Source organism: Boleophthalmus pectinirostris, unplaced genomic scaffold (assembly GCF_026225935.1).
Source record: "Boleophthalmus pectinirostris isolate CB_2022bp ecotype Guang Dong unplaced genomic scaffold, ASM2622593v1 HiC_scaffold_13, whole genome shotgun sequence".
Lineage (NCBI taxonomy): Eukaryota > Metazoa > Chordata > Actinopteri > Gobiiformes > Gobiidae > Boleophthalmus > Boleophthalmus pectinirostris.
Window position 1 is genome coordinate 21,335,693 of NW_026571036.1, and position 15,166 is coordinate 21,350,858.

The 15,166-nt window shown below is 38.3% G+C and overlaps 1 protein-coding gene across 2 annotated transcripts in view; it reads right to left on the reverse strand.

The window, feature by feature from the left end:
* The window catches only part of vta1 (vesicle (multivesicular body) trafficking 1), a 63,953-nt gene that overhangs the window by 26,451 nt on the left and 22,336 nt on the right, over positions 1-15,166 (reverse strand). For both annotated transcript variants that reach the window (XM_055149429.1, XM_055149428.1), the window contains exons 4-5: positions 10,451-10,526; positions 4,961-5,075 (exon numbers count right to left, since the gene is read on the reverse strand). In XM_055149429.1, coding sequence (XP_055005404.1) covers positions 4,961-5,075; positions 10,451-10,526 — 191 coding nt within the window. The remainder of the gene's footprint in view (positions 1-4,960; positions 5,076-10,450; positions 10,527-15,166) is intronic.

Sequence of the window (15,166 nt, forward strand, 5' to 3'; positions counted from 1 at the left end):
AATACAGGTGCCGCCCAGAGGCTTGGCGTAGATATGATGGTGCTTGAGGGCCTATTTATAAGGGTTGATGTAAATGAAAACTTTTTTGAAAACGATGCTATGTGCACGATGATGTTTTGGAAAATGGAGGGAGAAAATATTTGTTTCTCAGCATACCTGGCTATGTGTAAATATAGCCTCAATCACAAGAGTCTTTATAGCTCCTAAATACCTTGAAAAATATGTACTGTATAAGCAGGGTTGCTCTCTACAGAGTTGACCTGTAAAGGCCTGGTAGTGTTACCCGTTTGTCTCCATGGAAATATGCAAGTTTAATGCCATTTTTGTATTTTCCAAACATAGAAGTGTGTACATACTTGGGACACACATATCTTGCTAATTGAATGCAGTTGTCTCTATCCCATTATAAAACTGTGCTAATGTAACAGTGAAGAGTGAAGCGTCTCTGTGTTGATTTTGGACTGATGTCATGTTAAAGTCTGGGTCAAACACGCACACGCCCACAATTCAGAGTATTGTGTGGGCGAACCCCTCCAGCTGGCCTTTCTCCATTAAAACATTCGTTCGACAACAGTTCCTCGACATGAAAAATACGTGTAGATTTCCCCCGTTGGGACCCAAGCGCATGTCCGAATGTGAAGTTGTCAGAAATCATTCCTCAGGGCACTCCCTTGAGGACTCTGACGCAATCAGCAAACCTGAAGCTGAAATCCTAAAATGAGTCCAGATGGTCAAAGTCGACAACATTGGGGCTGTGTAGGTCATAATCTGATTTCAAATTTTGAGGTCTTACAATACTGCAAATATATCCAAAAAGTATGGAGCATTTGAGAATTTGTATATATTTACTTCAGTATAAAATAATTTAGGTATGCGTAAGAGGCTGTGCAAAATTATGTGTCAATGTATGTGTAATGTAACTCCATTAACTGTTATTTAAACTGTAGAAAGCATCTTTTGTAAACAATTTAGAGACTGCTGTTTTATATTTGAAATGTGGTTTCAAAAACTAAGTCCAGTTGGTTTAGTTTAACTTGTTGATAAAATCTTTATTCCTGGATGTCTAAGAATTAGCATCAATTAGTGTGGGTTTTCCTGAACTATTTTCAAAGTCTTAAAAATATATTTTAAAAAAATATATATATAAAACACATAGGACTTTCATAAAACTCCAGGCCAAAAGTGGGAATCTTAAAGTTCAATATAATCATGATCTGACACTGATTGCTTGCAGCAGAATGATGAATGCTGGAAACTAGAAACTTTGGAGATGGGTGTGGGCTATTTACTGAAAGTACCACTTTCTTTTTTAAAGCTGCGATCACAGTTTTATCACAATCATTTCAGTGAGCATCTTTTTATCCTCCTTAAGGGTAACTAAAGTCATCTGATCTGAGAGTTCACACATCACTGTGATTGGTTAAATCCACCCGTCAGTCACTCATGCATGACAGAGGCTCAACAACAGACAAAGAGGGTGGAGAAAAGTCAGCATAAACCTGCATTAAATCGAAAAGCACTGAATCATGACATCTTTCAAAGTCACGTATCGTCATAGAATTAGACCCCTATCATATTTTTAATTGCCAAGGCCTAGTTGTGGAAGCTATTCATGTCACGATAACTAATTTTGAAGCACAATATATTGCTACAGAAATATATAACGATAAATGATGATACTGAAACTACTTTATGCCTCTGTCAAAAGAACAATAAAACTGGATAATCCAAGTAAATCATTACTGTATTTAAATAATAATTATATTAATAAGCAGCAATAACGTGTCGTACCACAATTATGCAGATGACACTCAGATCTACGTCTCTCTGGCAGCAGGAGACTATGGACCAGTGGACTCACTTGGTCATTGCATCCAACAGATCAGTGTGTGGATACAAAACAACTTTCTCCAGCTAAACTCTGACAAGACTGAAGTCATAGTGTTTGGTCCACAGAAACAAAGGAACAGTGTCAGCAGTCACCTCCAGTCTCTCTCTCTAAAACCTTCAAATCAGGCAAGAAATCTAGGGGTAATAATGGACTCAGACTTGAACTTTAACAGCCACATCAAATCAATAACATCTGCAGCCTTTTACCATCTAAAAAACATAGCAAAAATCAAAGGTTTACTGTCTAAAGCAGACTTGGAAAAACGTATCCATGCGTTTGTCTCCAGTAGGTTAGACTACTGTAATGGTCTGCTCACTGGTCTCTCCAAACGAGCTGTGAGACGCTGCAGAACATCCAGAACACTGCAGCTCGGGTCCTTACTCGAACTAGGAAGTACGAGCACATAAGTCCTGTGCTCAGGTCTCTGCACTGGCTTCCTGTGCCTCAGAGAATAGACTTTAAAGCAGCTCTGCTTGTGTACAAGTCTCTCCATGGCCGAGCACCAAAGTACATCTGTGACATGTTAGTGTCATATGAACCATCTCGCACTCTGAGGACCTCAGGGACCGGCCTCCTGCTGGTGCCCAGAGTCAGAACTAAACAAGGGGAGTCAGCGTTTCAGATTCATGCAGCTAAAACCTGGAACAGTCTTCCTGAACATGTGAGACAGACTCTTCTGTGACGCTGTTTAAATCCAGGCTCAAAACATTTCTGTTTAACTGTGCATATAACTGAAAGGTTTTCATTCCGCACTCTTCTCTCCAATTTATGTCTCTCTTTTTTAATTTTAAGCTTCATGATTATTTATGTTTTGATTTGTTTTTATTATGATTTTTATGTATTTCTTATTCTGTAAAGCACTTTGAATTACTTTGTGTACGAATTGTGCTATACAAATAAACTTGCCTTGCCTTGCCTTGCCTTAAATACACAGCATCATTAAAAGGCCAAAATGAACTGATAATTAGCCATAGAAGTCACTTATTTAACCCTGTACAGCTCAAACCTTATGACATTACAACTAAAATAACAAAAATCTGTCCATTATTGCAAAGAAAATGTACAGACGACAAATATTGAGCCTAAAAATATATCATTTCAGGATCCATATATTGAGCGATAAGTCAATATAGTAATTATCATGACAGGCCTAGGGGAAGCCATATTATTTCAACATGTGGCCACTTGAGCCAAAATAGCACTATTTGGAAATATTCCTGGTCATAACAAATGTGAAATTGTGGACCCAACAGCCTGGTGGACCTCCAAACAGAAGGCTTACCGTTTATCACCATCTGGTCCTCTGAACACACTGAACTTTAAGAGCCATTTCTGCTCCTTCTGAATGTGACCACCCTCCATGGACTTCACTGGTGTTTTCCCAAGCCCTGCTCTGGCTAAAGGTTATGTTTTATAGTGAAAGCTGGCAGGGAGGGAAGCAAAGGTCAGGAACTGGAGAGCTAATACAGGCAGGATTTAAAATATAAGGGAACACAACAATTAAATTCTAATCAGATTGATCTCACACGCAAACTTTGGCACACAGTACATTAGCGCAGGCTTGCTAGATGACAAAACAATTATGCAGGACATTAAAGAGTCATTATGCATTTCAACTATGAAACAATATACAACAACGTGTATTCTGTGTGTATTTCTGTTGGATGGGACCACACACAGGAGCCAACTCCCCCCACTCTCCACATATATTACCTATTCTGGTTCACTATTGTTCTTCTTGGACCACTTCTGATTTTGAGCACTGCAAAATGGGAACACCCCACAAGAGCTGCTCATTTGAACAAGCTGAGATCCATTCATGTTTCCATCATAGTTTTAACCTCAACTATTTCTGCCAATTCTGTCTGGACACTGGCCAGTCACAGCTGTCGTCATTTAGGAGTCAGCTTTGTTACATCCTCTCTGATTTGTGACCACATCAACTACATTTAACTGAAAGTGTTTTGAAAATTGGCTTTTTGCCCAATTGGCTTTTTACAAATCAGCTTCTTTGTATATCAGTCCATCCTTCAGATAAGACAGTTTATGCTGCACAACTTCTGTATGAGAGATCGCAGACCTCAGTGACTCCACTAGGGTTGATAGATATGATTTGTGTTACTAGATATTGATCCCAAAAACATATCACATAAATAGGACAGTATCAAGCCTCTCTTGAGTATTTCTTTATTATCATAATTCATATCAGAACTAGAACAAGACCACATGAAACTGAATATATTGAAGATAATATTATTTTGTACTGAAATTCCATTCTAGGATCACAAATTGTCATTGTGCGTCACTGATTTCATCACTGATATCAGTATCAAGCTTATTAAAGTTTCAAATGAATTTTAGAATTATGACCCTTGCCTGATGAAGGCCTAGCTGCCAAAACACTGCTCCACTGTAAATAAACCTCAGAGTGAATTCTACTTTAGAATTATGACCTAACATTTACAAAACTGAAGCTCTGATAAAGTATTCAAATGAAACAGCACTAAAACTTTACAGTAGGCATTTTCCTGGAGTTGAAATAGTGACTCAGTGCCCTTAGCAGGTAGGCAATAACAATAACTATAATATTGTGATATTGTATTGTCAAAGTTTAGTATAAAGGGCTAACACTGACTGTTCGTGATGATGTTAGTGCCCACTGGGAACCACATCTTTTTAAAGCGGTAAACTGCAGACAATTTCTTTAATTAAGTTGTTTCAGATGAATATTGAGATTTCACATTTTAAAGAAGATATTGAGACTTAAAATATAATTCTTAAAAAACATATGCAATATACTGGTATCTCCATATCTTGATAATACTGTATCGTGAACCATGTATCGAGTATCATATCAAATCATGAGGGACACTAATTCCTAGCCCTTGACAGAATACTCTCCCCCTAAATCCTTATAATTACAGGCCACTCCCCGCCAAACCTGTCCATCCACTTGAGTTTGCCTCTGTTCTCTAAAGAGTGCAGCGTTTTGTTCGGTTTTGACTCATGGCTCTGACTCACGTGGTTATTTGTGTTTAGTGTGTGTTGTACCCTATCAGCAGCACCCACCTGCTTCCTCGTCATCCTCCATGCCAATGGGTCCGGACTGCGGCGTCTCCCCGTTCTTCAGGCAGTTGTGGATGTATGTGGCCTTCCAGCGCGCGTACTTCCTGTGCTGGATGTTCTGGTACAGGCGAGAGGAGAAAGGAGGGAAAGCTTTAATTATATTACCATTAATACTGCATGTTGGTGTTGAAATGATTGGCTTAAAAGGCTTCCGGTGCTAATTATTGTTATCACATCTGTCTCCTGTTTTTAAAATATGATTTGATGCTCTTGGAACAAACTGTCAGTGTGGGCAACCACTCTACTGATGTTTTCAAAGTGCACAATAACTTAACTGTTTCCACTGAGTTCTTCCAGATATTCATGCTGTATTAAAACTACATTACACATTATCAGAAGACACTGGCACCCCATACAGACTAACTTTCTCCCCCGTAGTTTGATTCAATGAAACTGCAATTTCACCAACATTAAAGTAACTGCTCCTATGGGTTCCCCCAGTGGCGCTGAGGAATGGGTCAAACTCTATGGGGACAATACATTTCACTAGAGGTGCTCTGATCAGGATTTTTTTAGACCAATCAGAATTTTTGATTGGCCGATATCAATCACATAGACTTTGATAAAGTGATGCTGGAAAAAAATAGGCTTTTGAAATAAGAAATAAGAAAGGCTTTTGATAATTTGACCACAATCTAGCTGATTATTGGCTTAAACTGCCAGCGCAATTTCACTGATGTTATAATGTGCTTCTAGCTGTATGCCTTACCAATGTGAGTGACCAGTATGTCTGATCTTATATTTTTCTATATATTGATGAGAGCACTAACTTACAACTTAACCTTAAATTGTGGAATTAGAGACAATTTACCCCAGAAATAAGCATACGATAGAATTATTCAAATTCTTCGTTTAGGGATTGTCTGAGTCACCATAGTCTCAGTGTCTGTTTGTACAAAAGCACACAAGAACTGAAACTAACTTAAATTCTACTTGAAAGACCACTTTGTAACTATTTTGGAGAATTACTAGACAAATAGAGTTCATTATTATCAGTATTATTATGGTATTTTTGTATACAAGGTTTAAATGAATATTAGTTGTAGGCGGAGAACATTTGATTGGAGTGTGTGGCCGAATGTGGGCAGCAGAGAGATGAACACAAGAGCTGGTTCAGATAAGCCTGAATTGAGAAAGCCCTGCTCTCAACAGATAAGTCCCTACAGTGTAACCTATAACAATGGACCTGTCCTGCCTTGCACAGAGCTGAATGTTTGTGGAGCCGAGTGGCTAAAGGTGGCTACGCTAATCTGGGAAAACAACACCGCTGTGATATTAGAGTGGAAAATACTGCTATAATGACACCATTGTAACACAACACAGGGGCGAGGGATACTGTGGAGAGATTACACAACAAGACAAATCGATCTGACACCAACACGAGTGAGAGTGGATGTGTTTTAGGGAAACATTGAACAACAAACTGGGCACACGCTACTGGAAGTAAGAACTAATCGATTCTAAATAGTATTTCCTGCTGAAGGTTTTGAATTTGCTGCTAAATTGGTTGTTTCATTTCTGTTGTAGCGGAGCACAATGGGGCATGGTTACTACTCAAGTCCTCCACAAAAAAGATTCTTGGATTCATCCCTCTGGAGGTGAGAATGTCCTCTTTGAGCTAGAATAGGTAATCCAGCTAAAGTTAAGGTGACCAGATGTCCTTTATTTCCTAGATATGTCCTCCTTTCGGGACCCAAAACATCCAGGATTTTGAATCAGTTGACAGCTTTAAGTGGGACACTTCTCTTAGATTTGGCAACAATCTTTGCTCATCTGATCAGATACAATCATAGATCTACAATAAGATCTTATTGTATTTCCATGGATACAATCACCTTCACTTCTCAGCACTGTGAGTCTAAAGTCCGTCTTTCCCCTCCTCACTCCCGTGCGCTCTCACAGCGAGGGCACAGATAGCTCATTTGATCAGTAAATGCACCTACATTTAAGCATTTTACAAAAGTATATTAGCTACATTTGAAAGACTGGATGATCATGACACAGTCCTAATAAAGGCTAAAGTCTCTAGTGTTCATTGTGCTCTGAATCACAGACTGAAGCCCCCTGTGAGAAGGGTCAGGAGCAGGGCCCTGTCAGAACAGGGACAGGGAACACAAACACTGTCAGGAGAATAATCCAAGAAAAAATAACTATAGGCTACATTGTCTTATATTATTGAGCTATGGCTTAGTCGACCTCTAAAACGCAATAAAATACAGTAAATTGTCCAAAATTCTCCTAGTGAGGACCCCGGACCCCCTGATGCACATAATATCACACATTTGTAATATTAAATTCAAACACCAAGAGAAATTGCCAGTTACAAAGTACAAACATCACAAATTTCTTCACTCCCAAACCCGGTGTCCTCCTTTTTGATAACCCCAATCTGGTCACTGTAGCTTAAGTAGTACTGACCAAGCCTAGCTCCAGATCTAGAGGTGGGGCGGACCCCAGTAACAGAAAGGATGGGGCAAATGCTGAAGACAAACTGGGAATCAGTTATTTGTTTTCATGTTGTAGAATGCAATGTCATTCTCCCGGGTGAGAACCAGTTTACCCTACTGATTACATTGTTTCATAAGAGATATCCAAAAGGTAAATTGACAAATGATGAAGCTGATCATTTCTATTAGTGTCTAAATCCTTGAACATACATTATTATAGCAGGATCTGCATTTTAAAACTATCCAAATAGGACATGTTTAGATAAAGAAGCTTGTGTTTTACTTTACAATAAGTGCTTAGTGTGCTTAGGAATGCAGTTTAATTGAAAGTAATATAAAGAAGAAAAACAAAAACAGAACTCTAGGTCAGCCTTTGTCAGGTTTGATTGAATGTTTTGGAAGGTTTGAGAGTTCAGTGACTGAACTGTGAGGCAGGAACAGAGGGTCGAGTCCTGTACACAGCAGTTATTGTTGTCTACACTGTCTACACACATCTGTAGAATGAAAGGCAGTGCCATGGGTTTGAATGGAAGATCTCATGATACAAGTCTGACACATTCAGAAAAAGGAAATACATTTAGCTTTCACTTCTATTATGAGTTTCCTCTAAAATAATGAAATGTTACAGCATATTGAAGAAAGTTTTTTACACCTCTAAAATGTAATCAAGTTGTGTTATAATAAAATTCATACAGCTAACTTGGGGACACATTAGCAGAAGTTCAAGAAACTAGAACCGAGAAGATCTGATCACACACTTTGCTTTCACATCCTGCAGGGTACAGTGTGGAACTTTTTGGAGGGGCAAAATTCTATGGAAATAGAAAGTTAAAACTATTCAGAACACTCTCCGTGGACATAGATACATTTTATGCCATACTGTGGAATATTATAGCCAAGGGAACAACATTTTCATGGAGACAAGCAGCTGGAGGCTTCCTTCAGGCCAAATGAGAGTCAGATTTAGAGAGATGGAAGCTCACTCAAAGTAAGTACACATGTGTTTTTTGGTGGAATAAACACAACCATAAAAAAAATCATCTCAAACATTATCTGGCATACATTATTTTTGAGAATGTAAGGTGGGGTTTTAAAATGGAGCACTTAAGACCCCAGATACTCAGCGCCAGAGAATACCCCATTAACTCAAACACGCATGAAAGAAATTAAACCTGCAGAATGAACAGCTGCTTCAACAAAAGTTTTTCTGCATCGATTGGACACAACTTAAAGGGGCACCGTGTAACTTTGCTGATGGAGGGTCCATCAAGTGCGTTTCTCTGTGGAGATATTATTGCTTCATTTGGAATGTTTCACAGTATGATATTAAACCTTTCTATCTCCATGGAGATCAAACCAACCACAAAGGACAAGACTTGAGAGGTGAACTATTTTGGAGTAACTTGAAACTCTAATTCTCATGTCCTAAGTACCACCTTGGCACAGGTCTGAAGTAGTTTGGGTCTATACCTTTAACAGTAAGTACAATCTCTGGACCTCTCACCCGTGCACTCTTTACATTGAAGGGAATGCTTGTACTCCACAGGGACAAACCTCAGTGGCAGGTCCCCTCTCTGTCCCCCTCTGTCCCAGTAAACATGCTGAAAACCTCTTTTTAGCACTTGTAACTGGAGCTGTCCCCTGTCAGCTGCCTCAATCAGGCTTTGAGACACTAAACATTCGCTCTCACACAAATGTGGCGTTGATGGGGTAATGGTCCTGACGATTAGGAACAAGTCTGACATGGATCTGCTGTCTGTCACATGTCAAAGGGAAGAACTACAGACACCGGCAGCAGCTCATTGAGGAGGATGTAAAGTGTGTATATAGGCTAAAATTAAACATGCAGGATGGTGCTGGCAGAAAATCACTTTTAAGTTTAAAGGTCTTATATAATTTACTATTGTGAGCTTTTAGCCATGTTAGAATGTTACCTCATTACCTCGTCAAAAAATACCCAGTTATGTTTTGTTTCATTCACACAAATTTGTATGTACGTAACCCATTATTTTGAGTCTGTGTTCATCTCCAAAGCTCAAAATGCTCTATTCCACTTTGTGATGATTGTGAAGATTTATGGAGTTTAAAAACACAGTGGAGAGCTTATTGAATGTAAACATGACATCACAAGGTGGACCAGAGTGTTTTCTTTTTCTTTTGTTTGAGAGAAGAGCACAGCATAAATATGCAGGGTTAGTGTCTTAAACATGTGTGAATAAAACAAAACACAACTCCGGGTATGTTTTGATGAGGAAACATTACAACATAGATCTGAAAATAGTGTAAAATAAGGGCCTTTTAAGTATATTTATTATACTAGTATGTCTATTATTGTCTATAGTGTTACGCATGCATTATGTATGCCATTTAATCTAAAAGAAAAAACTACATGTATGTCATAGACAATGAAAAATAATATAATTAATTTCACATCTCTATTATTATGTTAAATTTTTCCAGTTTGATATTATAATGTCGTATTATGAAAGAACATATTTGGAGTTGTTTTATTTCATTTCCTGTTTCAGAAAACTTTGATATGCATCAGCACGTTGTAATCCACCAAGTTCTTCTATGTTTAAAGAACCATACAACCTCTAATTTTTGAATACACTGCCTCCATAAGCATCTTAGTAAGTTTGATGCAACTGCTCTTTTATTGTGATACAAACTGGTTCTCTCCTCATTGTCATCGATGATTTTGGTCTCCACTTAACAGTTTATATTCATGACAAAAGCCTGGAGGAATTATACATATTACATAGATTACTGACATTATAATACTTTAAGAAATATAAAGGGTAAGGCTTCAAAAGTTTAATTTCATGCCTAATAGAAGACTTTGACTCTTCACAGTTTATGACAATGGCACATTTACTGAACATTTAATTCTTTATGGAAAAATTTTCATGTTAAACTGTGATAAGTATTTGTAACATTTTACTTTTTGCATTTAGTTTGATTGCCTTATTTTATTTTTACCCACCTCTTCTGACAGCTCCCCAAACACAGCTAGGACATCAATCAGCAGACTGGCCGTGTAGAAGGACTTTATCATATTCCTGCAAAAACATACACAAGGACTGGGTCAAGAAAGGTTTTGATACCACTAAAAACTCAAACGAGAAACAGAGTGAAAACCGTAATGGAGTACTTTACACATGGGATAAAAATAATCCAATAGAAAGTTTATATTTAAAATAAATTACCAACAAGGACATAATAGTACGATTACATTTGCTCATATTCAACACACTATAGTTTCCCAAACACATGATTTTCTCATTGGAAGAGGCTCATTTGTAATCATCAGTGAGTGTACATCTGCCAATTAGTGGTGCTCACAGTTGATTAGCACTGGTAAATTACAGGTGTTTGTTACAGGCAGAAGTCACGCAGTGTACACGAGGCCTTCACTGTACGTCAGCCTCAAATGTGAGATTTTCAAAAAGACGATGCAATGGAGCGGGACACAGCACAGACTAGAAAGCTCTTGGTGTGAACTGAGCTTTAACAGTAAGAGTAACAGCAGCAGCAACAGCAGAACTGCGAAAAGAGGGCTTGTCAAAACAGGCCTTCCATCAGTTATTAGTTGGTAGCTGTAATGGATTGTTGTGGTAAAGACAGAGCTGAGTCAAAAGGCAAAGCTCTCAATTTTCCTGCCAATACATTCCTGCTCTCACCTATGTCCATGAACTTTGGGTAATGACAGAAAGGACAAGACTGTGGGTACAATCAGTCAAAATGAGTTTCCTCTGAAGGGTGGCTGCAGTTACATGAGAGGAGCTGGGAGTAGAGCATCTGTTCTGAATGCTTGGACACATCCTTTGAGAGGTGTTGGGGGCTCGTCCCACTGGAAGAAGGCCCAGGGGAAGACCCAGGACATGTTGGAGGGACTATGTCTCTGGGCTGGCCTGAGAACACTTTGGGGTCCCCCTGGAGGAGCTGGAGGAAGTGTCCAGGGTGAGGGAAGTCTGGGAGTCCCTGTCTAAACAACTTTTAGACATTTTTTTTCCAACATCATGCAATTCCCTGTTTTAGTTGACTAACTGATTAACAACAAAATATATAGGATCCTCCTAGTACAATAGATGTTTTCACACTATGGGACCTTTTTCCATGGTGGTTATTTTTAGTACCGGTCCCTATTTGATGCATGTTCACATAAGAACTGGGGCCACACCTTCTAATTCCAGCTCAGGGACAGATAGATTTCACTCAGAACAGAAACTTTTTCGGTATCACAAGTACATGTACAATGCCAAACAAATTTACTGACTCACAAGTAAAATTACTTTGTAAGTAAAATTCTGAAAAACTGCATGCACATCACAGTTACTACTCAGTAGGAGTAGAAAGAAGGAACATAATTCAAATTTAAAAGTTCAGCACAGTTTTACTCACTATGAACGCGAGCAAAGGTGTTTTCTCTCACTGAATAAGGACTTAATGGACTTATGTGTGAAAATGATTTTTGGCCAGAATAGAGTAACTATGCATAGAGGTAAGAACACTTTTATTGCTGAAAATGTCTCCTCTTTTAACGGGCATTGTTACTTCACCCAAAGAATGATTACTGTTGGTTTCTAATTATGGCTCCATACTTCAGCGCATATTTGCTCAATCTGCAACTAAACAACAGAGAACATTGACTATAATGAGAAGTAACGACAACCATTTAAATATATCGACTGAAAAATGGTCATTTATTTTCTGGCAAACTTCTAGCAGATAAATACACATAACAAAGTTGCAGGTTTCCCTCCCTTCAGCCCACTGTAATAAAGGGCTTGGTTTTGGCTCATTAGCTCTGGGAGCTTGTGGTGAATATTCATCAGTCTTAAAGCTTAACGAGGCTGGGACAGGAGCAGCCGCAGCCCCCCAGCTAAAGCCAGCCATGGAGGAAATGCTGCTAATTACAGACAGGAGCAGAGATGTGTAATTAACAGCCAAAACGACGCATCAGTTTGTGTTTTCTCCGTGAGTCATCTCTGCAAACAAAATCAGGCTTTTTTACATCTGTGATTTGTAACAGTAACAGGGACTTTTCACACGGGACATGTAAAGACAGAAGTGGGCTTAAGATGGGTCACAGTGCAGGTGGTTACAATGAGACAACATAAATGCAATGCAAATTAAAAAGAGAAAGAGAGTAAGTTAGAGGTATTTTGGGACATATGGGTCTGTTTTGACTTCTTGGCTACTGTGGAACTAACAATATATTTTCAGTTTCAATGTCAGTAGTGTTTTTTCAGTACTGACACATGTTGGTTTCTATATTAGTTTTAGTATAGTTTAGTTTGGTATAAAACATTTTTTATTGTGACCAATCTGATTCAGATATAGATATAGATGACAACAATCTAGGTATTCATGAAAGAGCTATCCTAGTGGTCTTTTTACTATTAACACCTACAGGTAGTCAAAAGAGTTTCTAATTTAGATTATCTTTTTAAAAAAAATGTAATCACCGTTATTCATGCTAGTTTCTTTCCAAAAATTATGGCATTAGTTTATTTTGTGTAAACTAGTAAACATGGATTTATCTTTAAAATGGCAGATTTAACTTACACTTCGCTCCCAAATCAATATTACTCACTATATGCCTTCTCTACTCAGCTGTTGTACATATAAAATAATTTAAAATACCCCAAGTAATTAGTCAGCTAAAAATGTTTTGGTCAATAAAGACGGCAACCGATCTGTTATGGTCACTATTACGATTAAACCCTGACATCCAGAGTTGACCATTAAGTGAAGAAAATTACATTCAGATGATGGTCAGTAATTCAGTCCAACAAGTGAAGCCAAGCCACAATGGTTTTCCTAATCCCTGCTGTCCCTCTGTGGGCTCCTGGACAGACCTGTGCTGTGGTCCTCAATCCTCCGCATGTACTCTGAGGATGTTTATGGGAAACTGCACTGGAATCAGACACTTCCTGTAACTCACTGAGGCCCAACAGCCACAACGGTCCCATTCATGTTCTTCATATTCCCACTGCCCCATTACAACCTTAACTAGGTACCGGGAAGTCCAGGCTGGAGCAGGAACCCCCTTTTTAATAAACAGTCTTCGTGTAACAGTGAGGTGATCAGTGCATGTGTATGACAGCGTGGGTTGTACAAAGAGCAGAGGATAGTTCTGTAGTTTGGTGTGACCTTTGAGTATGGCTACAACAGCTACTCAGCAGTGTTGGGAAGTAACTGAATACATGTACTGAAAATATGTATTCAGAATATACACTTTTGAGTAACTGTATTTCAGTACAGTTACTCTTTCATTTGGTAGTATTCAGAATACTGTTACTTTTCTAAAATCAAAGGAATACATGGCAATATTTGATCACACATTTTACATTTTAAACTGCACATAATCAGTGAGAAAAAATAGAAAACAATGCTCTTGTAGTGTGTGCATAGTTTTTCCTTCTCTAATTGGTGATAGACGATGCATAACAAATGGTGAAACAAATTATGAATCTTTTTTAATCCTGTTGTGTTTTTACACTATAATTTAAATGCAACTATGACTGAAAGTATTTTGTCTCACGAAATCTTGTGATACAAGATTGTAGTCATCCCTTCTAATCAGATAATAGATCATTGAAATAATCAAACCCTTATATAATATCTATTTTTTAAAATATATTTTTAATTAATACAACATCCAAAATGGCAAAATGGGTTCAATTTTTTTTTTCATTTTTTACTAAACAACAACAAAAGCTACATTTTTTACTTTTTTTTTTTTTCTTTTTACTTAGTTTCAGCCCCAAATATAAGGACACTCTTGGACAATTCTGGTAGGATTGTGTGTACACTGTAGGTTCATGGTGGAGCTGGAGACCCTGAGTACTTCCATCCAATAGAGAGGACAGAGAGAAAAAAAACATGAAAAGGTGCACTGTGTAACTTTTCTGGTCTGCTACCTGCTTGTCTCAGTGGAGATGTTATTACTTTGCATGATATTTCTGAGTAATAAAAACACCCGTATACTGAATAAACGCAAGATGCAGACTATGGAACATCCCAGGCAAAGAACTAACATCTCTATCGAGACAAGCACAACCAGAAAAGTTAAATGAGCTTTGAACCAGAACTGTGAGGTGAGAACCCAAAACACATCATGAAGGCATATCTCTCAATTATTCCACAGAAGTAAAAAAGATGAAATAAACATCCATACACTTTCCCCATAGCTTGTGGCCCTGCATGGCCCTCCCCCTCCTCCAAACCATCCCAGCCTCAGTTTGTAAATCTGTTTTAACAAGGTGTGTGCGCTGAGCTCTGACCCCTGTTCCTCATTATACGCTGGTGTTTGTTTTCTTTCAGACTCTGGGCCCTCCTCCCAGCTGCCTTCAGAACACCTTGCTTGTAACCAGAGGTGGATGACGCCATGTTTACTCTAAAAAACAAACAAAAAGGGTCCGCTTATGTCACCTGGGCCCATTGACAGACTCAACACTCCAGGTTTAACATACATGTGGAAACGGGCCTTCCTGTTTTTACTGCTACCAGGACCAGTCATCAGCAGGTCAAAGCACTACTGCACTTCTACTACTTTACATGAATATATTATGTGCAGTAATAGAAATAATTTGAAAATATATTAATATAATACTGAATACCTGTATTAAAATGTGTTTTGTGTTCCAATACATGGTCCAGTATTGTGTTCTGAATACTGAAATACTTTCAGATT